This window comes from Hyaena hyaena, unplaced genomic scaffold (genome assembly GCF_003009895.1).
Source record: "Hyaena hyaena isolate Hyena2069 unplaced genomic scaffold, ASM300989v1 scaffold_78, whole genome shotgun sequence".
Lineage (NCBI taxonomy): Eukaryota > Metazoa > Chordata > Mammalia > Carnivora > Hyaenidae > Hyaena > Hyaena hyaena.
This window is the reverse complement of record NW_024080710.1, coordinates 1,430,368-1,453,735: the sequence shown is the minus strand read 5'-3', so window position 1 is coordinate 1,453,735 and position 23,368 is coordinate 1,430,368. Positions and strand designations below refer to the sequence as shown.

Here is a 23,368-nt window from a genome sequence, read left to right as displayed (position 1 = left end):
CAGACTGCTTCTCCAAAGTCTGTCTATTTAAATTTTGTTCTCATCCAAAAGCATCCTCACAGGAATATCCAGAATAACGTTTGCCCATATGCCCAGACACCATGGCCCAGTCAAGTTGGCATGTAAAATGAACCATCACACCATGACCCTCTGATTTGGTAAGATTTGAAGTTAGAACTCTCTCTCAACCGTAGGGCACCTCCTGAAATCTTTGCTCAGCTCTTTTTAGCCTTCCTGCTGTTGATTCCCACCAATCACCTTTGAATCTCACTCTGTGCATGCCCAGGTTAGAAGTTAGCCAAGGAGGGGTACCTGGGTGGCTCAGTCGGTTAAGCATCTGACTTCAGCTAGGTCATGATCTCACAGCTCGTGGGTTCAGGCCCTGCACTGGGCTCTGTGCTGACAGCCTGGAGCCTGGAGCCCGGAACCTGCTCTGGATTCTGTGTCTCCCTCTCTCTCTGCCCCTCCCCTGCTCACATTTTGTCTTTCTCTCTTTTTCTCTCTCTTTAAAAAATAAACATTTAAAAAAATTTAGAAGTTAGTCAAGGATTTAAGGGGAATTCTAAAGCAGATCTGGGGTGTCCTCGTCTAAGGCTGTATTCTTTCTAGGATTATTCCCCAAAACTTCTAGCCACTATGGCTGCCGTAAGCCCCGCTCTCTGTCTTCCAGTGCCCATAAGATAGCCACTTTCTGTTTACCCTGTGTGTACTGTGAACTGGACATGTCCTCAGGGGTGGAGCCAAATAAACGTGAGCTTCCCTCTGGCTTATGCCTGCTTCCAGCGGCTTATGCTTGCGTCCAGCGGCTCATTAAGACAAATGGTTGTCTTAATGGTATTCTGTACTGAGTTTATCAGTTACTGGCAGAAGGGTTAGGTACACTACTGAATCCCTAGAGTTATTTTTTGAAGTATTTAAAGATTTTCACGCTAAGTAATAGTTTTGTGCTAGCATTTAATTTTTTTTTTTTTTTTTTTTTTTCAGATTTCATTGGGGTCAGTAAATGTAAAGTGCTTGGTCTCAATCCTGGGTAATTTGAACCCAGGTAGGGGCCTGATAGAGGTGTAGGAGTCATAAACTCAACCTAACTCCCTCCAGAAAGCTGACGGAGGGGGCGGAGGGTCCTCTACAGTAGCAGGTAGCACCTTCTGGATGACGTGGCTGAGGCCACATGAGGTCTCCCCTTAGAGTGAGGGTCCTGGAGCCAGAAGGCTGAGCCCTTGCTGCGAGCTGTAAATGCCCCATCAGAACACATCAGGGGCAACTCTTGGACACTGTTTTACTTCCTTTTTGGTCACTCACAACCTGTTGCCAGCACATAAGGACCACCTTCTGATGTAAACTCAGGAAAGGACAAAAAATCAGAACCACGTTGTAAGGCTTTTTTATGGGTCTTTGTTTTCACTAGGAAAAATAATGGGCAGCTCCGAGCTACTTCCCTAAAGATCTCAGTCCACCCTTCCACGGGCTCCTGACTGTCCACAGAATGAGCCAAGGAGGGCTCACCTTTCCTTGGGTAAGAAAGGACAGTGGGGTCAAATCTGCACTTGCCCCAAACAGGGGGCCAAGTCCTCTCTTGATCTCTGCTGCTGATCTAACATGTGCGGTGGTTGTGAGAGGCGAATCTGAGCGGCCCTACACTAACTAGAGACACCTGTTTTGCTTTGTTTAAAAAAGAAAAGTGGGGGCGCCTGGGTGGCTTAGTCGGTTAAGCGTCCGACTTTCGCTTGGGTCATGATCTCGCGGTTGGCGGGTTCGGGCCCCGCGTCGGGCTCTGTGCTGACTGCCAGCTCGGAGCCTGGAGCCTGTTTCAGAGTCTGTGACTCCCTCTCTCTCTCTGACCCTCCCCTGCTGTCTCTCTCTCTCTCTCTCCTAGAAATAAATAAAACATTAAAAAATTTAAAAAAAAAAAAAAAAGAAAAGTGTTCTGGGGTCCCTGGGTGGCTTAGTCGGTTAAGTAACCGATTCCAGCTCAGGGCACGATCCCGTGGTTGGTGACTTCCAGCCCCGCGTTGGGCTCTGTGCTGACAGCTCAGCGCTTTGGATTCTGTGTCTCCCTCTCTCTCTGCCCCTCCCCTGCTTGCACTCCGTCTCGCTCTCTCAAAAATAAACATTAAAAAAAATGTTTTATAGCAGCACTCTCCACAATAGCTAAAACATGGAAAGAGCCTAAGTGTCCATCAACAGACGAATGGATCAAGAAGATGTGGTTTATCTATACCATGGAATACTACATGGCAATGAGAAACAATGAAATCTGGCCATGTGTAGCAACATGGATGGACCTTGAGGGTGTTATGCTGAGCGAAATAAGTCAGGCAGAGAAGGACAAATACCATATGTTTGCACGTATAGGAGGATTAGGAGGAACTTGACGGAGGACCAAGGGGGAGAAGAAGGGCGGAAATGGTGGGGGAAAGGGAGAGAGGCAAACCATGAGAGACTCTTGAATGCTGACAAAAACTGAGGACTGATGGATGTGGGGGGGGGGGGGGGATGGGCATGAAGGAGGGCACTTTGGGGATGAGCACTGAGTGTTATGTAGAAACTAATTTGACAATAAACTATTTGTAAAAAAAAAAAAAATAAAAAAAAAAAAAAAAAAAAAAAAAAAAAAAAAAAAAAAAAAAAAAAAAAAAAAAAAAAAAAAAAAAAAAAAATGTTTTAAGTGTAATTAAAAAAAAAAGAAAGAAAAGGACCATGTTCCTTTTTACTGAGTCTACCAGTTCACTTAAGTGAGATTTGTCAGCAATCTGGCTAATTTTATTTATATGAACAATGGTAAACATTAGCGAATACCTGGCTTATTGTATGATTATAATCAACTTTATGTTAAGACTAGCTTAAGAGAAATCTATCTCCATGAAAAGAAACATCGGACAAACTATCATTTGAAGAACAGTCAATAAAATGCCTGACCAGGGCTCCCCAAAACTGTCAAGGAAAGTCTGAGAAACTCACCACCAAGCCCAGGTTAAGGAGACATGATGACTAAATGTAACGTGGCATCCTGGATAAGGTCCTAGTACAGAAAAGGGATATTAGGTAAAAACTAAGAAAATATAAATAAAATATAGGCTTTAGGTAATAATGCTCTCAAATAGGCTCGTTAATTGTAACAAAGCATACTAACGTAAGGTGTTAATAACAGGAAGCTGCGTATGGGGCATATGGGAACTCTCTGAAATACCCTCACAACTTTAAGGAAAATCTGAAACTATTTTAAAATAAAACTTTATTCAAAAATATATGTAAAGAAATTAATGTCTAAAAATGTAAAACTTCCTGGGCACCTGGGTAGCTCAGTTGGGTAAGCATCCAACTTCAGCTCATGTCATGATCTCGCAGTTCCTGAGTTCAAACCCCACATCGGGCTCTGTGCTGACAGCTCAGAGCCTGGAGCCTGCTTCAGATTCTCTCTCTCTCTCTCTCTCTCTGCCCTTCCCCTGCTCATGCTCTGTCTCTCTCTCAAAAAATAAATATGCATAAAATTTTTTTTAATGAAAACATCCTTAGTCTCACCTTCCCTGAATTTTGGAGTGGAGTAAAAGTTGACCAAAACTAATTGTAAATAATAGATGACGTCTGCTGAGTGCCTATTACGTGTCAGTGTTCTAAGAGCTTTCCTGTGTTACCTCATTTAGTGCTGACAAGCATATTATGGGTAAATACAACTATTAGCCCATTTTTACAGATGCAGAAACTGAGACATAGCAAAATTAAACAACTTGTCCAGCCCACAAAACAGCATTTGGCTACAGAGACTATATACTCGAATACATCCCTATACCATGCAGAGAGATCACAAATGATGAGAAAATCATGTCAGTGGAAATTCCACAACCATGAACACTCAGATCCCAAATATGCTGACATGTGAGTCTGGGATGTTTGAGGCCTGAGCAACTTCCCTGCACTCTGTGCAGAGACGTGCCACTCATTTGTCATCCAATGATAACGTACACGTGGAAAATAATATTCTTTGAAGGATGATTAATTTATCTGACAAGCCCGAGATGATGACAAATGACTCCGAGGGAAAAGAATCAGTCAGTAGGATGGGCCCTGAGCACAGCCTAGACCTGGCCCCTTTTAGACTTGACGTCACAGGCCCCACCCCTCTGCTTGCATCTTTAGGCTCTGCTCAGCTCAGCCTCCCTCTGTCTGAGCAAACCCCATGCATACTCACAGGGAAGGAGTCTTATGACTCCTGCAGGCTGACCCTCCCCGGCTGTCTCTAATGAATCCCAGAGCACATTCTGGAGTAAACTCCAACGCGTGTGTTTTTAACCCCAGTTCTCAAGCTTGAACACTTGCGGGAACATGGGGTTCACTCTCCCCAGATGCAGCTCATCCTTTGGTGCCCTAGTCATTGCTACAAGAGACCCAAGGCCAGCTCAGAGCTCCCCCAAGCCTGGTGCTCCCCCAGGTCCTCCACATCCTAGTCAGTGGCACCAAACCCTACAAGCAATTCTGAATCATGTTGTCCCTCTCGATCAACTCCACCCACCTGTAAGTCTTTTTTTTTTTTTTAAGAGACAAACCAAGAAACAGACTCTTTTTTTTTTTTAATTTATTTTTGAGAGAGAGATAGAGACAGCATGAGCAGGGGAGAATCAGAGAGAGAGGGAGGCACAGAATCTGAAACAGGCTCCAGGCTCTGAGCTAGCTGTCAGCACAGAGCCCGATGCGGGGCTCGAACCCACAAACCGCGAGATCATGACCTGAGCCGAAGTCGGACGCTCAACCGACTGAGCCACCCAGGCGTCCCCACCCACCTGTAAGTCTTAACACCTCTGCCTCTAAACCCCATCCCTGTATAGCTACCCTCTGCATGCTTGCCTCCAGCACCCCAGCCAAGCCACACTCACCTCTTACTTGGATTGGGACAAAGCACCAAGCCGGACTCTTGTGGCCCCCCATGATATTGGCATGTCATGACTCATTTGAACATCACAATAACTCTCATATTGTAATCTCCATCTACTCATTTGCCTACTCTCAGCTATTCCAAATTTAGATAATGAAAAGGAGTAAAGGCGTGTCATTCATTAACCTAGTCAAACCCCTACATATTTCTTAACATTCTATGATATATACACCTGAAAATACACATAGAAGAATATATATATGCATATACATTTGCTTTATGTATTGATTTTAATTTATAGATTCAACGAAATCATATTTTTAATTTATGAAGATAGATGCAGATTTTAAATTTGTTTACCTTGCCAGATAACCCTCTCCCAACTCACCTTCTTCCCCTCTGGGCACTGGGTCCTGGATGCAGTAAAACAGCTATTCCCGTAGGTCCTGGCTGGCTGGTGCCATCCGTGGCCTGCTCTGCCCATGCACGTAAGGATGGCTCTTCCTCCTTATGTTTGAGTGTCATTGGCCCCTGTCTCTTTGAGCAGGTGTTCTGCCTGCCAAGGTGGGCTGTCCAGGGACTGCATGCGTTCTGGGGGCCCTGGGGCCTACTGGGCTGGGAAGACAGAGGTTTCCCTCAACCTCTAACCTCTGCTACCACACTTCCAAATCACTGGGTGAGGCAGTCAGAATGGTCTTCGCTCATGACATTGTACCTACACACACAAGTGACTTCTTGTGGTTGCTTCCAAACACTTTCTTTTTTTTTTTTTTTTTTTTTTATTTCTAGGATAGAGAGAGACAGCGTGAACAGGGGAGGATCAGAGAGAGAGGGAGATACAGACTCTGAAACAGGTTCCAGGCTCTGAGCTGGCAGTCAGCACAGAGCCCGACGCGGGGCTCGAACCCACAAACCGCGAGATCATGACCTAAGTGAAAGTCGGAAGCTTAACCGACTAAGCCACCCAGGCGCCCCGCTTCCAAATACTTTCATGAGCTCCTGCCCTTCGGAGCTCCTCTATCACCAGGAACTGGTACCATGGAGAGGGATTTTCAAGAACGGATTCATAGAGCTTCCAGTAGGAGTGCCACAGAAGGAAGTCAGTGAGCTTGAATTTGGGGTTTACGCCGAAGGGACCCATTGCAAAGAGTCCCATGCTGCCTCCCAGGGCATGTCAGCTTTAAAACCCAAGGAAGCAGCACTGGACTTCAGCATATTTCTCTGTGTTCTTCACCCAGGAGACCCTGTGTGGGGCTAAAGTGAAACCAGAGTCCAGGATTGGCACTGGGGAAATTCATCATGATGTGGGATGGAGAAGAGGATCCTACAGTTTGGTTGCATCTATAGAAAATAAAATGATTACTGGGAATTCTGAAGCATTCACCTTAAGTTTATAAGTGTCTCTGCCATTCACCAACCAGAAGTCTTAATTAAAATGCTGTTAAAAGACGCAAATCAATTAACAGATACCTTACAAGATGGTTTATTCTATCTTACACACAGAAAATTGCTTATGAGTATCATGTTACCGCTTTAGGTTATCAGTTAACAAAGGCTGCTAATGAACTGCGTTGTTATCAAGTCAGATAAAAGACGCCCTGGGAATCCAGGCAAGTTATTATAACACAGCGCTTGGTTTTGAAATATTGCTCATCTTTCATCGCACACAAGGAAAGTAATCCAATCCAAGGAGAACCAGTCGACACACCTACTCAGATTTCTGTTGAATTGGGAAGACAAAGAGTATTCCATAGTGCAGCCCCAGAAACACAATGCTAAAATTAGGGGGAGAGAAATGCAAACAGGGCCTGTGTCACAGAACCTTAGGTTCATGTCCTCCATGCAAAAGCCATTCACGTTTGTAGTAATAACCACAAAATAATGCTATAAGCATAATAATAATCCCTTACACTTGTGTAGCTCCCTAAAAGGCACACCATCGGTTTTTTCGTTTAATCGTTTGTTGGTTCCATCATTCAAAGAGCTGCAGGACATCCCATGGTCATTGAGACCCCTTCTTCTTCATCAGTCTTTCATGTCTTTCTGTGGAAGATCAGTCTTTCATTTATAAGGCTGTGGATGGCCCCACGGTCTTCACGTTTCAAGACCCCTGAATTTTTGCAGGGGACTCATGGCAACTGAGAAGCTGAGGCCAACAGTTCTAGAAAATGATGCTTCCCTGTTGGTAGATGGCAGTGCTAAGGAGGCTGTGTCTTGACTTTGGTCCCCATTTCTGTAAGCCATTTGTGATGGGCAGATTCCATCAATGTGGACACAACGTTATCATAGAAGCATGAACAGCTCCACCATGTTGAACCAGAGTAGACAGTATAGATTTATCGGCTTCCGTCTTTCTTACTGCTGGATAAAGTGCTCATGCCTCACTTTATGCAGTCAGCTTCTTGTGTAAGAGAATTGACATTTTCCTTCAGGACAGAAACACTGTAGATCTGTTACTTGCCCTTGATATTGAGTTCCATATGAAGGTCCATCACTAGCTGTGGAAGCTCAAATCCAAGACATCTCTGAGATTGAAACTGGGAAGCTGTCCAGACCTCCCAACCTCTCCTGAAGAGGCCACTCATTTAGAGCTCAATCACTTGTGCATCTCTGGAAAAGAAGAGAAACATCTGGAAGACTTATTGACAAAGCGATTATGCTCTAACTAATCATGGCATGTGCTTAGGTAGCACACACAGTTAAGTAGGTATGAAAGAATTCATCAGCGTATCTTACCAAAACGGGACATTTCCTCATGCAACATAGAAAAGTACCTGAAGACCAGTGGCTTCTAGATAAAGGGAGAGTTTTTCAGATACAGCTCAACTGAAAGGCTGTCTTCTCTTGCCAAACCTCAAGCCACAAAACATCATGCATTTTGGTGGCAAAAAGGGAAGAAGTCATTCCCTAAGGCTAAGAGGCATATCTGCAAGAAAATGCCACTTCGTGTGCATGGATCTGGGAAGATGCTATAAGGAACAAGGTAGACAGACCTTTGCAAATGTAACTAGAAACTGATACCTTTAAGTCTGAACACGCACCATTATAGTGAGACTTGTCCACACATAGCATATCTGCTCTACCTACATATCCATATGTATATAAAATTAGGAACACAGAAGAAAAGGTGAGGTCACCAAAGCAGACCCCAGTATCATAGAGCTCAGGCTGCAAGTGGGGCACAGACCCTGCTGTGGCAACTTTCAGCTCAAGGCGTCACCGGCACCTCCATGCACTGAGATTGAATTCACACCAACACTTCACTGTAGTGTCACATAGCAGTTGTAATGACAACAGAATTACATTTATGTTTACATGGAATGCTGCATGCTTGTTTATGTCATTTGATTGTCCATACTCATTCTCAATATCTTGCTCTCTAACACGGAAGAAGGGACAGCAGTAGCAGAAAGATAGAGCAGAGTGAAGCATCGATGGGATAAACCAAGTCAAAGGCCATAAAAAAGACAGTACCTACCCACCCCATGTGTGGAGGACCAAGGACACAGGCTGAGGTCAGGGTTACAGAACTTGATGGCAGGCAACGTGGAAGACATACAAATTGGGACCAAGCAAGGATGGTGACAGAGAAATCTGACAGGATTCCAGGAGAGTCTAAAGGCTGTCAGATTTTCATGTTTTTCCTTTATAATATGGTGAGTTCAAAGAAACAGAGTTTAAATTGGATGGTCTAGAGGCCCACAGGCTCACAGAAGGTTCATCCATTTCTGTTCATCAACCCATGAACAAGTCCTGAGTTCAAAGGGCCCTTTCTGGTGTTGTTAGGAAGAGGATCCAAGGCAGTTGGATAAATGCAGCATTCGCCCTTGAGATACTGATGTCTACAGGAGACGGGAAAACCAGGGACGCAGCCTCCTCCTGCTCCGGGTCACCCTCAGCTGGGAAAGTGACACCTGTGAGGTACTCCATGGAGGAAGTTATTCTCCCACAGAGCAGCCATTCCTCTGCATACAGCCGTGTCACTAGCCCCTCGAGAGCCAGGCACAACCCACAAGAAAAGATAAAAACTGGGCAGAGACTGGACTAGCAGGCGAATGAGGTTGCAGACCCGGGCTGGGTACCAAGAAAACGAGAAAGAGACATTTGGAGACTGTACGCGCCCTGTCTCCGCTATTACTAAACATAGGTGGTTTTAGCCAATGCAGTCAGAGAGGAGAACACAATCTGAGGCATTGGAACTGGGAAAGGAGATCTACAATTTGGAGATGACATAATATTATGAATATTAAATATTACAGAAAATACTATAACATTATGAAAACTCAAGGAGATCAAGAAGAAACACACACACACACAGTAAAAGCTTTCAATAAGGCTGCCGCTATAACATTAACACGCCAAAAAAAATCCATAAGCAATCAATGACTAAGTAGGAGACTATTTAGGAATAAACTTAACAAGAAATGTGGAAAACCCATAAGGTAAAAGCCAAAAGCTCTCTCAAGACACACAAACACGGGCTTGCAAATAAAGTCCCCTTTCCATGAAAGGCAGCTTAACGTCGTAAAGAAGTCGATCGTCTTCAGTTTAATACATGTAACTAATGCAACCTCAACAAAAATACCGAGGTGCCTGTTCTGTGGATAGACCCTGGAGATGGTTCTGAAGTTCATAGGGATAAACAAATATGCAAGAATGGCTAGCAAAGAATAGCAAGAACGTGCCCCTGAATCAGAAGTGCAATGGGAGCCCACCGGGTGGTGGAGCAAATCATGAAGCCTGCACAAGTAGGAGTGTGGTATGAGCACACGAATAATCACAGATATCACGGAAAATAACACCAAGTCCAGAAATAGTCCAGATAAGCAAGGATATTTATCATCCTTTTTTTAGATTCTCAATAGTTGCTGCTTTGTCTTCCTGTATTCCTTTTACAAAACTATATTTAATTAAAATTATATATATACAATTTCTATAAAATTAAAACATATTTACATATGTACACACATATTTTTTCTAGCTGTTATAAGGTTTTGTGTTTTATTTAGATCTCTGATCCATTTGACATTTATTGTGGTGCATAGTATGACATATGGATCCAATTTTATCTTTTTCCCAAGTGGCAATCTATTCAGCATCCTTACTGAAAATATACTTTCCCTTGTTTTATTTGCCACCTTTATGATGTTCTAAATGCCCTTGTTTAGGGATGCCTGGGTGGCTCAGTTGGTTAAGCGTCTGACTTCGGTTCAGGTCATGATCTCACCATCCATTAGTTTGAGCCCCGCGTCAGGCTCTGTGCTGCCAGCTCAGAGCCTGGAGCTTGCCTCAGATTCTGTGTCTCCCTCTCTCTCTCTGCCCCTCCCCTGCTCATGCTCTGTGTGTGTGTGTCTGTCTCTCAAAAATGAATAAATATTTTTAAAACTTTTAAATAAAAATTTTAAAAAAGGAAAACAATACTCTGTGTATACAGAGGGCTGAATCTAAACAAAAAGAATTGCAAAGAAATCTTCAAGTTACTGCCAGTTTGTAGTTGTATACTGTTATGATTCTGGAAGTATTTTGTGTAATATTAGAGGGCAGATAAAGGGTAAAAACATTTATATGGAACAGAGTTGTCACTTTGTAGGAGGCAAAACAGAAATAAGGAGCGAGGAAAGCTTAAGAAGAGTCTTCTGGTACAAGTTTGTGGTTCAAATATACATTTCCTGATTCTGTCTGTGAAGAGGGCCTGGAAGGAATGATGTTTCCAGAGCCCTGAGCACACACCGCATCTAGATCATGGCTTCTAAAAGCTATTCCACATCAAAAAAGAAAAAAGAAAAACAGGGGCTCTCAGGGGTACATGGGTGATTCCAGGTCTGAGCAGGGACAGGACACGGTGAGCCTGTGATGTTGTGATGTGTCAGCCTAGGCAATGCTCAAAAGCCACTAAGAAGTGACTGGTACTGGACAAATTTGGGACAATTTGAGCATCACAAAGATCCACGATGGCAATGAATTATAATATATTGAAATCCACAGTAATGATACTCAACAAGTGAGAGAAAGAGAAAGGGGGGAAGGAAAAATTCTTTTTTTCTAGAAGAATACCAGCTATTAAATGCAGAAAGGATGCTAGCATTAGAAATTCCATATTCTTTAACTCCAGGGTAATAACTGATTCAAACATGGATTGTGAACAAACGTAAAATCATTGGGCAAAGAATCATTGGAGGTCAGGATGTTCACATGGCCTCAGAGTACCCCCTTCAGATTATCAACTACTTACAAAGAGGAAAATTGGTCCCCCTGACACAGAGATCTAGCAATCGCTTCCTTAACCAAGCGATCAAACATAGCATTACCAACAGTGAGAGAGCCTGGTGTCATGATGCAATACAATAAAAGATGGCACAATATCACCTCCGTGGTGTTCTTGACAAAATTCTCAATCTGCATCTACTCGGGAAGAAACAGTCAGACAAATCCAGAAGATAAGACATTATACAAAAGTACTTCCATATGGACAAGGCAGAGCTGTCCAACATGAGAAGAGTCTATACAGAGACAAAATCAATACCATGTATCCTGGTTTGGAAGGCTTGAGCTATAAAACATATTCTGAAATAGACAGATTTGAACAGGGCAGTATGAATAGGTGAGATTATTGAATTTTCTCCGTCATTCTCAGATGTGGTCATCATATTGTGATTATGCAGGAGACGCCTGGTTATGTATTTAGGGGTGAAATATGTCTACTAATTTAGGAGTGATATTGCTACTAATTTTTAAGTGGATCAAAAAAAATGTATGTATACAGAGTCAAACAAATGGGGGAAATGTCGACTGGTGAATCTAGGTGAAGGATGTGCATGTTTTTATTACACTGTTCTTTCAACTTCTTGGTGGATTTGAAGAGTTTTCCAAAGGAAGGAAGGTGAGAGCACATGGATGGTACATGAGGTGGGGGCAGGTGGGTCCAGGTAATACGAACGGCGACCAATCCCACAAACTCAAGCCTCATCCACGCTGAAACCCAAAAGCAATGGGGGAAACAGATGCTTCAGCCAAACAGATAGCTTGATGACACAAAAGCTTTGGATTTTTTTCTTTTCATCGTGTGGACTAAGGTCGTTAGTTAATGGCTTGATTGGCTTTTCAAGGGAAAAATCTGATAAAGAAGAGAAAGTTAACTATCCTGCTTCTAAAATCCTGTTTTCTCAGCTCTGCCCAGGCAAATGTCCCACAGCGTCATTTTAAATCTTGCTGAAGTACCACTATATGGACTATTTTAGGGGGAAAAAGAAACCAGCCCCCGCTGATTCCTGGTTTCCCACCCATCCCGGCACAAGCAGTTGTGACTAGCAATCCCCTCCAGCCCTGCACCGGGGCTGCCTCCGGAGAGCCACTGTCTCTCTCTCTTTCAGAGCGAGCGATCACTCTTACAACTCACCTTTTGGAGAAATTGACGTGTGACCTGCAAAACAGGAGAATCGGATGTTCATTAACTCATTCTTACGTGACAAAAAGCACATGCAAAGTTTTGCTCCAGGAGAATGGCTTGCCTGCCCTTAGATTTTTCTTTCCGGTCTCACTTCTTCCTGACTCAGCCTGACTCCATCTAGTGTCAGTTTTGGAAACTTAAGTTGTGCCTCCCTTCTCTTCAAAAAGCCCTGTTTGCAGAGGAGCTCTGGTCTGCTGCTACATGCCAAGAACACTTCCCTGCACATGGTGCGGGCATATATCTCCCACCCAGCCACCCACCTCTCCCCTGCCCTTCATGTCTTCCTTCCTTCGTCCACCCACCCGCTTTCCCCTACTTCCTTCAAGTTCCCTTTCCTGGACTTCACTTGTTCCATGTTTATTTTTGAATGACTATTCCAGCCACCTAGTCAGGATTATGGAAGTTGCCTCCTATAGTTGTGATGCTTCAAAATAATTCAGAACTTCCAAACACACACACAAAACCGTGATGTTCTTCTGACAGGATCATACGTGGGGACATAAAGCCACGGTGACTATTGCTTCAACAACAATGCTTTTAACGTGGTTTGTTTGACTGCACACAGCAGCATCTTCACATGTGCGTACACACACACACACACACACACACGTGTGTGTGTCAGTCACTCGCTACGAGTCATCAGAGCTTCTCCACCCCCTCACCCCGCAGTACACACGCACACATGTGTGCGTGCACCAGGATTGTAATTAGGATTTGTGAAATCTTCCATTTTTGTGAATTCCATGATTAAGACATCCCTGAAACAGGGTCTGCAGAGACTTCTAGGAGGCACAGGAGTTTCGAAGGCACAGTACCCTAACTCAAAGTGCCCCTCCATGCATGTGGGTGGTCTGGATACTCAAGGCGGCACGCCCGACCCCATGGGTGGGGGGAAGATCACTATGACCACTCCGTCACGACATGGGGCGAGAGCTGGCCACAGCAGTCTGTACCCACGTGTCCAGGGTGCGTCAGCCACCCAGCAGAGGTCCCCAGAGGCCATGCTGGGGAAAGACTCTTCACCATCACAGACATAGCCTATCTACCCCAAACTGACTCCCACCTTGTGCTCCCCATCACAGAGACCAGCTGGAACCCCAAAGGCAATGCAGGTTCTACGCCTGGGGTTCATCTATTCATTTCCGGGTCCCCTCTCCCCCTACCATCAGGAGCTAATCTTTCTCATCCCACACTCAGTCCATGGCCTCCCATGCCCCCATCTTCCCAGATCCCTGTTTGAGGCCCTGATGAAGGTCAGTCTGCCTTGACTCTTCAGCGGGAGAGCCTGAGTCAGCACCCCGCCGGGAGCAGTGTGACTGCTGCCTGTGGCTGAGCCAGGACAAGGACGTCTTCCTGACAAGGGTCACAGCTGCACCCTCAGCAGAGCCCAGCACTGTGCCGATCCCCTGAGGGCTGAACGAAGACAGAGCTGCCCCTGCGACAAGGCCCCCTAGGGTGGGGAAGGACAGGGCAGCGAGAGCCAGCCAACTTGGAATTCCACCTTTCCTGCACGAGCCGTCTCAGGGATTTGGGGGCGCTTGGGAGCTGTCTAACATGTGTTCTTTTATAAAGAGGAATGTGACACCTTTAGCCAGTGTGGGTCTGGGTGTGTATGAACACGTGTGTGTGAGATGAGACACATGGCAATGGTCTCGCAGCCCATAAACGCCCCCCAGTACTTCCACACATTTTCCAAAGCTCTCTGGGATGGTCCCCTGCCCCTCTTCTGCGTGAGACCCCCAGATGCAGGGGAGGTGATGTTGCCAGCAAGAGGAGAACTGTGTGGTCCCCCTGGGGCTTGGAGACCACTGCTCCATGGCCCCACTGGCCCCAGGGTGAACCCCACTAAACACAAGGTCCGGTTTTCTCAGAACTGTGCAGGTTCACGCTCATTGTCCCGACAGTTATTAGCAGGGTGTCTTCTCCATCTTCACAAAGTCCTGATTCGGATGAGAAGGTAATGGTCACCCTACTCACACTCCACTCTCCCAGGGGAGCCCCTTGCAGGATGGCCAAATGGAGGCGGAGGTGATGGGACAGAGAGAAAGACAGTGAGAGTCAGAGGAGGAGGGGACAATGCTTGGAGGAAGGGGTGATGAAACACGCCGTAGGGTCCAGAAACCAGAACACCTGGGGAGGAGATCCTCCGGAAAGTGACCTTCTTGAGAAAATCCATTTGCAGCTCACCACCCCCCACCCAGGCGTGGCTCTGATGACAGTGTGCCTGGCGTCTGTCTCCTTCACACGCAAATTCCTTCCATACTCATGACACAGCGCCTACTGAGTCCGAGGTCCCAGGGAGGAAGTAGAGGTGAGCCTATGCTCTGGGTCCCCTCTAAAACCCACCACCCCACTCAGCCCAGACCTCTGTCTGCATGCCAGCCTTCACTGAGCACCTCCTCTACTTGGAAGTCTCCAGAAGCCTCAGATTCACCGTGTCTAAAAAAGGAGTCGCCATCTCAGCCTGACAGCCCACAGCCCAAATGTGTTCTATCACCCACTTTCCAAGGGCAGCACCAGGCTGGGACCTTCTGACCCCCACAAACTCTGCACCATCTGGGTTCCTTCCTCTTGGTGGCTGCATCCTGGCTCAGCCCCTAGGCCCTGGGTCCTCCTCCTCAGTATCACCCGATCCTTGCTCCAGCAGGGCTTGCGGCAGGTCTGAGCCCTCTGGGGGCTTCCCTGCAGCTCTCCCTGTATGCGGTGCGGCCCCCACTCCATGCTGCTACAGCATAAAAGATATTCCATCCCCCTCCTGCTTAGAATCCATCAGTGATTGACGAGAAGTTTCAGGATGGGGTCAGACCCCTTCACTTAGCATACAAGACCCTGAGTAGAGACTACCGATCTCTTCAGCTTCTTCTCTGCAGAGCTTCATGTGAAGCATTCGCTCCTGCCACATGGCATGCTGGTTCCCTGGATGCGCATGCGGACACACGTCAGGGTGCCTTCTGCCTGCGTGCACTTCTCCTTCTCCCCCCGGTGAACTTCTCATCCTTCCATATGCAACCACACTCCTGCTCGCATCCCTAGATATCTTGCTTCCCAGCTGGGCCAGGCACCCCTGTGCATCACCAGGCACAGGCCTGGCTGTGTCACAGCACTGCCCTGACCCCAACACTGCAACGAGCACCCATGATGGGCCTGTGTCCCCTGCAGACTGAAAGGGAGCCTGTCTTCTAATCTTCAGCACCTAGCCCAGAGCCTAATGCCCATTCACTCATTCATTCAACACATATATAAGTGCCCACTCTGTTACAGGCACTGTGCTAAGTGCTGGGGCTGTAGAGATGGAAAAAAAAAAAAAAAAAAAAGACCCCACCCTAAGGACCTTATATTTCAAGGGGGAAAACCGTCAAAAGCAATATATCACATGATGTCAATGAATGGAAAATAATATGAAGAAAAATAAAGCTAGGGAAGGGGAAAATAATGATCAGGGGAAGGGGGCTCTATTTCAAACAGGCCATCTAAAATGAAATGATGGCACTGAAGCAGAGATATGAAAGAAGTATAAAGCAAAGCTTACAGCTATCTGGGAGAAAAGTATTCCACATGACAGAAAACAACATATGCAAAGGTCCTGAGGCAGGATTGTCCTCGGAAAACATAGTCTTTATGCAGAAAAGCAGTGTGGCTCATTGCTAGAGGGGAAGTCAGTTAACCTGGAGTAGGTCATATAGGCTTCCCCAGTGGGTTGGGGCAAGGGCTAGGGACCTCTCTCTGAGTGTTGGGGTGATGCACTGAGGGCATGCAGAGGCCAGCCCAAGCCTCCTTTGGCTACCCTGTGCCCCTTCCTACTCATGACTCTTATCCACTGAACCAAAGAAAGGAAGAGGAGGCATGGGGTGCATTCTGGTCTCCTAGGAAGCATTTTGGAGCAGAAAGAAGGACTAAGTTGACAGGTAAGGAAGCACAATGGATAAAACAGAAGGGAAAATGATACCCTCACTTACCACAGTAGCGACCTTACCTTGGGACTCTCTTCTTCACTGTGATGGTATCTAAACAGAGAAAGCAAAGTATGAGGAAGGAGACACTGGGATCTGTGGTGCAGCTCAGTCAGCGCCAGGCAAGTGGGAGCGAGTCAGAGCCAACCTGACGCAGGCAGCTCTGAAAGGCTCCCTGGTTTGGGGGCACTGGGTAGGGGGGTGGTCTTGGGCTGAGTGCTCCTCATCCTTCCCCTTTGGCTCTGTTGCAGTTTGTCTATCCAGGTGCCATCTAGAGCCACCTTAGCCGGGCACATAAGTAGAACTGAGCCTTCCCTAGAGCCCCCCTCCCCCCATCCTACCCTCTTTCTACCCCCATGATCCCCTTCACTTGCAACTTCTAGACTCTCTTGCCCTAAAGGGATCCAGCAGGGCCCCCATTCTGTGAAGAAGAGGCTATTTCCTCTCCCCACCTATTCCTAAGAATACAAAAGCAATAGTAAGCAAACTCCTATGACCAAGTAAACCCCGCGTGCAGTTGGGCATGCTGGCATCTCAGAAAGCCCCCAAAGGCCGTGTCTCCTCTCCCTGGCCCAGACTTCCCCTTCTGCATATCTTCACAGATAGTAATTACACTTTGCAGAGACACAGTGAGGCTCCTTTCTCCTCATCTTCAGGAAAACCTCCTGGAAAACTACATCATCATCTCATGAGGCAGACCGGGATTTTTGCAAGTCCCGACTTGGGAGAAGAGGGATGCGAATCAGTGTTGTATTTTGCGGTTAAAACTCACAAACTGCCTGCTCAGTGTCTGTGGGTTTCACGTCCCCGCAGATGCTATGGGACACCGAGAACCATGCCAGAGTCCCTGTGAGCCCAGCTCTGTTTGGATCAAGAGGACCCAGCACAGCTCTGAGCAAGACCAGTTTATGACAAAAAAGCAACTCGGCCCATATCTTCTGAGCTCACGGCACCACCCAGCCTCATCCCCTCTTGCGGTCGATTTTATCTGCTCACATTTTTGGATATGAGAACAGACGTTTCTATCTGAAGCCAACTCCGCTCCCTTCCCTACCTTTCTCCAAGAAATCTGTTTCTTAGGAATGGAAAAGTGCAGAGAGAGAGAGAAGGATGGGAGAGAGATGGACAGAGACGCAGAGAGCTCACTGCGTTTCTTTTCTACCCAGTTTTTCAGTCTATCTCCAACCAAGCTTCCGAGCTCCCCGGTGCCTCAGGCTGCCCTGACCATCCTGGGCTGGCCCGGGTGAAGGTCACTGCCCCCTTACCATTAAAGCCCAGGTTTGAGCTTCTCAGGTCCGAGGAGTCATTATCAAACAAGTGCTTCTTGATCATGCAGATCTTCAGGGCCAGGAAGCAGGCCGATATGGCAAGGCCCACAGCCGTCCCAATGATGGCGTACTTGATATCTGCAGGGCAGGGAGGAATTGAACAATGGCATCAACCAGTCACCAGCCTGCAAAAGTCTTATACAGCTCCTGTCACATTCCAGGTGAAGTCCAAAGTCATGTGGGGGACCCTACAATTCCACTTTCCAATCCGCTGAAGCTCAGGGGCACATTTGCTCCCTGCTCCTCGCCCACACCCTACCCCTCCTCCTAGAAGTCCATCCTGTTCTCTTCAGCTGTGGGAATCATTCCCCTGAGGCTGACGGCTCACTTCTCTGGCCTCCCACTTTCCTTCCTGACTCACCTTTTCATTAATTCATTTCTTGCATACGTGTTAATTGCCTGCTCTGTGGTGAGCAGGAAGGCAAAGGAAGAGAAAAGATCTGACTCCATCTTGAGGGGTCTGCGGTCAAGGGCTGGGCTGGCGTGAGAGCCAGGAGCCTTTCCAGAGGAGGGGTGGTCTGCAGACTATACAATGCCTGCTGAGGCGAGCCCCTGAGGTGGAGAGGAGTTGGGACCAGCCATGCAGATAGAGGTGGGGCATGGAAGTATGGCAGAATGCAGGGCCCTGTGGGCACTGGAGCTGCCCAACTTACAGAGAGCAGACAAAGACAGTTCTGGTGACTCATGTCCCTTTGAGGACAGGCTTTCCAGCAGGTCCATGCCCTGGGGGTAAAGCTGTTAGCTCCTCAGGCAGGTCTGAAGGTGAGCGCTGCCCCTGTTCTGGGATGACTGGCAGAAAACCAGCCACATACACCCCTGCAGGCCCCCACCTCGAGCACCCCCCTCCTGCCCCCTCAGCCCTGCATACGGAGGAAGTGGGGCAGCCACCTACCAATTTCGGCCCCAGCAGACTTCCCTGTTGCTAACACTTGAGCTCCTCCAAAATCTGTAAAGAAAGAAAACCCAGACTCTGGTTAGAACAAAACTGGTGGCTGCAATCAGGCCAGGGACAGAGGGCCAAGGCCCTGTCCCCCGCCATAGCCTCCCCCACACCTGGGAAGGCCCTGTATGGGTGCCCCTCCTGCTTGGCCTCCAGCCTCGGAACACAGAGGAGGGCTGCTGGCTGCCACAGGGTGTCCTGGAGCCTGGCAGGGATGTTAGAGCCATCCTCCGAACGCACACAGGGAGTGGGGTTCCCTCGAGTGCCCTCGGGGTTCCGCAGCTCTCTAACATGGTCTCCAAGACCCAAACTCTGACCCTTGCCTGCTGCTTTAGCTTCTGTCATTCCCACAAACTGGCTCACCCCAGCCAGACTGCACTGCCATCCAGTCCACCACCCTGGCCCGGGGCTCTGCTGCCCCTGGGCCATCACCTCTGCCTGGCCACATCTTCTCTTCTCGCCTCTCCTCCCTCCCCTCACCTTGATTCTGTGTTACTTCCTCCCGAGCCCCACGCTGGGCTCAACTGCCCCACTGCATGCTCCCCACCCCCCCTCCTACCTTTCCACCCTCTCTCCGTGAAGCCATCATACCCGACCACACCACTTAGCTAACAATGTTACAGAGAACTGCTGTGTGCCAGGCACCCTGCATCCTAAGAGCCTCACAGCTATTAATCCATTGACTGTATCTTCTGGCCAGTCTCCCCATTGTGCTCTCCATGCCCTGTGGAGGGCTCTACCCTCAGTATTTGACACAGCGTCTGGGACGGAGGAGGTGTTAACAGACGTTCCTCAAATGGGTGAATAATGGTGATAGAGCAGGGGTGCCTCCCTCTTCAGGCCAGGGCCTGACACCTTCCATCAGGAGACGTGGCTCCCAGGCCCAGGAGAACTAAAGCAGAGCGGTAGATCTTGCAAGGGAAGGCACACATTAATTGGCCACTTACTTTGAGGCGATACTGGGTGCGGCACTTGCATTAATACATTTAACACTTGCAGCAACAACTGTGTGAGATAGGCTCTGTTATCATCTCCCTTTGATGAATGAGGAGCCAGAGGCATTGAAGACTTGATAATGGGCCTCAAGGCCAAGAGAAGTGGAACGTGGCAGGGCCAGGGTCTGAGCCACGCCACTTGTACTGGAGAGCCCCGGCCACCCTGCAAGTTCGAATCCCGGGGAACTAAAAGAAGGACCCCACAACCATTAAGGCCAAAGGCTGGAGGGGCTTGGGCTGGGGTGGGGGTTGGTGATGAGACCCAAGCCTGGTTCTAGGTACAAGCGTCCAGGCAGAAGCCGGAAGTGCCACGACCCTCACTGGGAGGGGCCAGGTCTTCCCCAGCTTAGCTCCAAGACAAGTCCACCTCCCACACCCCGCCTCTGGGAGGCTGAATGATGGCCGAGGCACTAGCTCAGTAAAGACATTCCCCAGAAGGGCCACATCTGCCGACGATGTTCAGTGCTTCCTGGGGTGATGTGTTGGGTGGACATCTTGCTCTGCATGTGTTTGGAGGGGAAAGGATCACCGTAATGGAGGTTAGGAATTTTCTGGTGGCCTCACTTGGTAGATGGATAAAGCTGGGAGGTTATGAAGCAAAAGTACACAGCCTTGCTCTAATCACAGATCCTCTTGGAAATTCAATGACTTCTGTCTTTCTTCTGAAACGCACACCCCTACCTGAGGCCCATCCATGCACACACACATCACAGACACCCCCACATACAGTATGACCTTGGTCTCTGTTTCTTTACGTTTCTTACATTAATCCTGCTGCTCCGGCTAGGTTGAAAACTAGTCCAGCAATGGGTCTCAGTCTTATGTGTTGCACCTAACAGATGGGCTGTTATGAGGGGCTGGGCTAGGAGCTGACTTCCAGATTGATGTCCAAACCTCAGGGCTGCATATGCTGCGTGCTCACCCCGGCTCCTTTCCTGACATCGGTCTGGCCCCTCTCCGCCATTACTGGGCACGGGGCAGGGTAAGGCAGGGCATCAGCAGGTGGGGCCAAGCCCACAAAGGGGTAGTCTCTCCCCTACCCCTTTCACACACGAACGCCTTTCCTGGGTCCCCCCCCTGGTGACAGTCCCTCTCCATGTAGACCATGCAGCATAAAAACGTTATATGAGCCCGAAATGAAACTTGAATAGAGAAGGGAGAAAGAACACAGAGTGAGATGGAAAAAGGGAACCAGGGAGAAAGAAATACAAAGAGGCATGGTCGCACAAGGACACACGGAGCCTGTGCCTCAGGAGCTCAGACCCCTGGCAGCAGGGCTGAGAAGGAAAGAGGAGAAAGAACATTTAGGGTCACAAAAGGCCAGGTCCTGCCCTGGCTCTCTGGGCTTCAGACTCTCCTGCCATGTCCGAGGTCAGGGACTGAGTGAATGCCTTCCGTGGGGCCACTGCTTTTCCAGCTGCAGGCACAGGAACCCGGGCGGTGGACGCATTCGGTTCCAGTCGTTCCTGCTAGCCAGCCAGACGGCCGCTCGGGGGCAGCCTTTCCCCTCCTCGGGGAGGGAACTCCCTCCACGCAGCCTTCCCCCTGCGCTCCGCGACTCTGCCCTGCGCTCTAACAAGCCCCTGGGTGAGGATCTGTCATACGCACGCTAGCCCAGCTAACCCGACCCCCGCCTCCTGCCAGCGTCTTGAGCTAGATGAGTCCCTCCTGGGCCATAGACCCCCTGCGAGCCCCCAGTGCTAATTTCCCTTGGTTCTGCAAAGTAGCTGGAGGATGGATGGGCCGAGCGAAGCCACAATGCGCCCCTGCATTGAGACCTGTGAGAGCCCTAGGAGGAAGCTGCAGGGCACATTCTCTGCCGGAATTCTCTGGGTTCTCTTGCAAGCGGGAGGAGGAAGCTTAGCATCCAGAGGAATGCTTAGCTCCAGACCAGGGGAGAGTCCAAGGGGGCGGAGCAGGGGCTGTCCGTCCCAAGGCCAGGCTCCCTGGGGCCACGCAGTTCGCTGGGCGGTATTGGGCGCAGTACTGGCCACATCTGAACTGACTGCCCTCACTCCCGGGACTGCCCACACTGAACCAGGGGCAGGGAGCAGGGACAGAGGTCCAGAGCCCGGCCCTTGCTGCCACCCAGCACAGGGAGCAGGGGGCTGCCTCCGGATGAGTCTGCACCCTCACAGCCTCCCTGTGTGCGCAGGCGCTCTCGCCAAGCCACACACCTGAGGCTATACTTGCCCAGGTCCCCGCTTCCCAGGCCTGCACATCCAGAGGATATTCGTCCCCGCCAAAATAGCCCGCCTCCAGCCCTCTTCTCTGCACCTCCTCCCACCTCGGTCATGCAGAGCACAGCCTGCTTCTGCAAGTGGTTTTCAAAGGAGAAGGAAATGGTCCTGAGGCCTTGAGGCTCCCTGGGTCCCTTCCCCTGATTAATTAGCATATTCCGTCTTTCTGTCAGCAGTGATTGATTGGCTGAGAGGTGGGGCAGGTGATCCAATTCAGCCAATAAGGGAAATATGGAGGACATGGAGGGAAATACGGAGAAACAGGAGTACCTTCTGGAATTGGTAACTGTGGGGCTGTGAGGGATGCCCACTGGGGTTGGAGAGAATCTGTTGGGATTGAAGCCCCCACAGAAGAGGGTCAAGCTGAGACCAAGTCTTAAAGACAGCCTTTGAGCACCTGAATCCAACCATACCTGAAACACCTCCTCTTGACTTTTCAGTCACCTTAGTAAGGAAACACTTTCTTTACCTTAATCTAATCCAAGCTAAGTAACTGTCACCTGCCATGAGCAGAGTCCTGATGACAGGGGTGGCAGGTCCTTCACAGAGCATCATTAGAAATCAGGTTGGCAAGAAGGGAGCAGAGGAGGCTGGCTGTGAACAAGCTGCTCACAGCACAGCCTCTAAGAAACCCAGCCAGGATCAGCAAGCAGAGCTACCACTGCACCTCTGTGCCTTGGCACATGCTGCTTTCTTTGATGTGATGCCTTCATTGTTCCCATGGAAACCTCTTACTTATCCTTCAAGGCTTACCACAGGGCCACCTGGGTGATTCAGTCTGTTGAACGTCCAACTTTGGCTCATGTCATGATCTCACAGTTTGTGGGTTCAAGCCCCGCGTCAGGCTTTACACTGACAGTGTGGAGCCTGCTTGGGATTCTCTCTCCCTCTCTCTCTCTCTCAAATAAGTAAACACTGAAAAAATAAAGACTTAGCATAAAGCCACCTCTTCAGGAAGTCCCCCTTCCATTTGTTCAGGATCACCTCTGCCATCTTGTCACACCTCTGTTCCTACTCCACTCACACTACCCAGCAAGTTGTTCTATGGCACAAAGGACCCCCTTCAGGATAAGTAGTTTTCCTCCAGGACTAGGATGATATCTGAGATTCCTTGGAATTCAGATTCTCTTCCTGTGAGATGCAGAGAGAAGATGGAAGGAGAGAACCCTGAGCTGACTGGGAAACGACCCCAAAACTACTGACCATGAAACCAGAAGTGGCTTCAAGTGGTAAGACTGAGTATCTAGTACTGAGTAATAATGAGGGCTTGGAGGGAAGTAAAGTTCAGCCAAGGAGAGACAAGTGACCTTTGATCCTGTAACTCTGAGACCAGAAACACTCATGCAACACACAGGAAACGTACAGCTCACACGTGGAACACACGTGGAACACATGTGGCTGCCTTTGCTGCGGATGCCTCTGTCTTTCCTGCCTGAGGTCCCAGGTCAAGTAAAGTGCAGCCAGGTTCCCGCTGGGAGAAAGGATCAGAACGGGAATTGGAAGCGCAGATGGAAAGCGAACAGTCCAGATATTTTTCACACAGTTTGATCCTGGGCCTCCCTTTTCTCACCTGAAAATGGGAACGTAAGACCCGAATG

At 48.5% G+C, this 23,368-nt stretch overlaps 1 protein-coding gene across 3 annotated transcripts in view; it reads right to left on the bottom strand.

Annotated features, from left to right (window-relative positions):
• Positions 1-2,741: 2,741 nt before the first annotated feature.
• TMEM273 (transmembrane protein 273) overlaps positions 2,742-23,368 on the bottom strand; it is a 37,135-nt gene continuing 16,508 nt past the window's right edge. For 2 of the 3 annotated variants that reach the window (XM_039233642.1, XM_039233640.1), the window contains exons 2-7: positions 18,488-18,541; positions 17,533-17,673; positions 16,291-16,321; positions 12,267-12,290; positions 5,908-7,480; positions 2,742-2,753 (exon numbers count right to left, since the gene is read on the bottom strand). In XM_039233642.1, coding sequence (XP_039089573.1) covers positions 7,456-7,480; positions 12,267-12,290; positions 16,291-16,321; positions 17,533-17,673; positions 18,488-18,541 — 275 coding nt within the window. In that variant the 3' untranslated portion in view covers positions 2,742-2,753; positions 5,908-7,455. The remainder of the gene's footprint in view (positions 2,754-5,907; positions 7,481-12,266; positions 12,291-16,290; positions 16,322-17,532; positions 17,674-18,487; positions 18,542-23,368) is intronic. The other variant, XM_039233643.1, reaches the window with a different exon arrangement.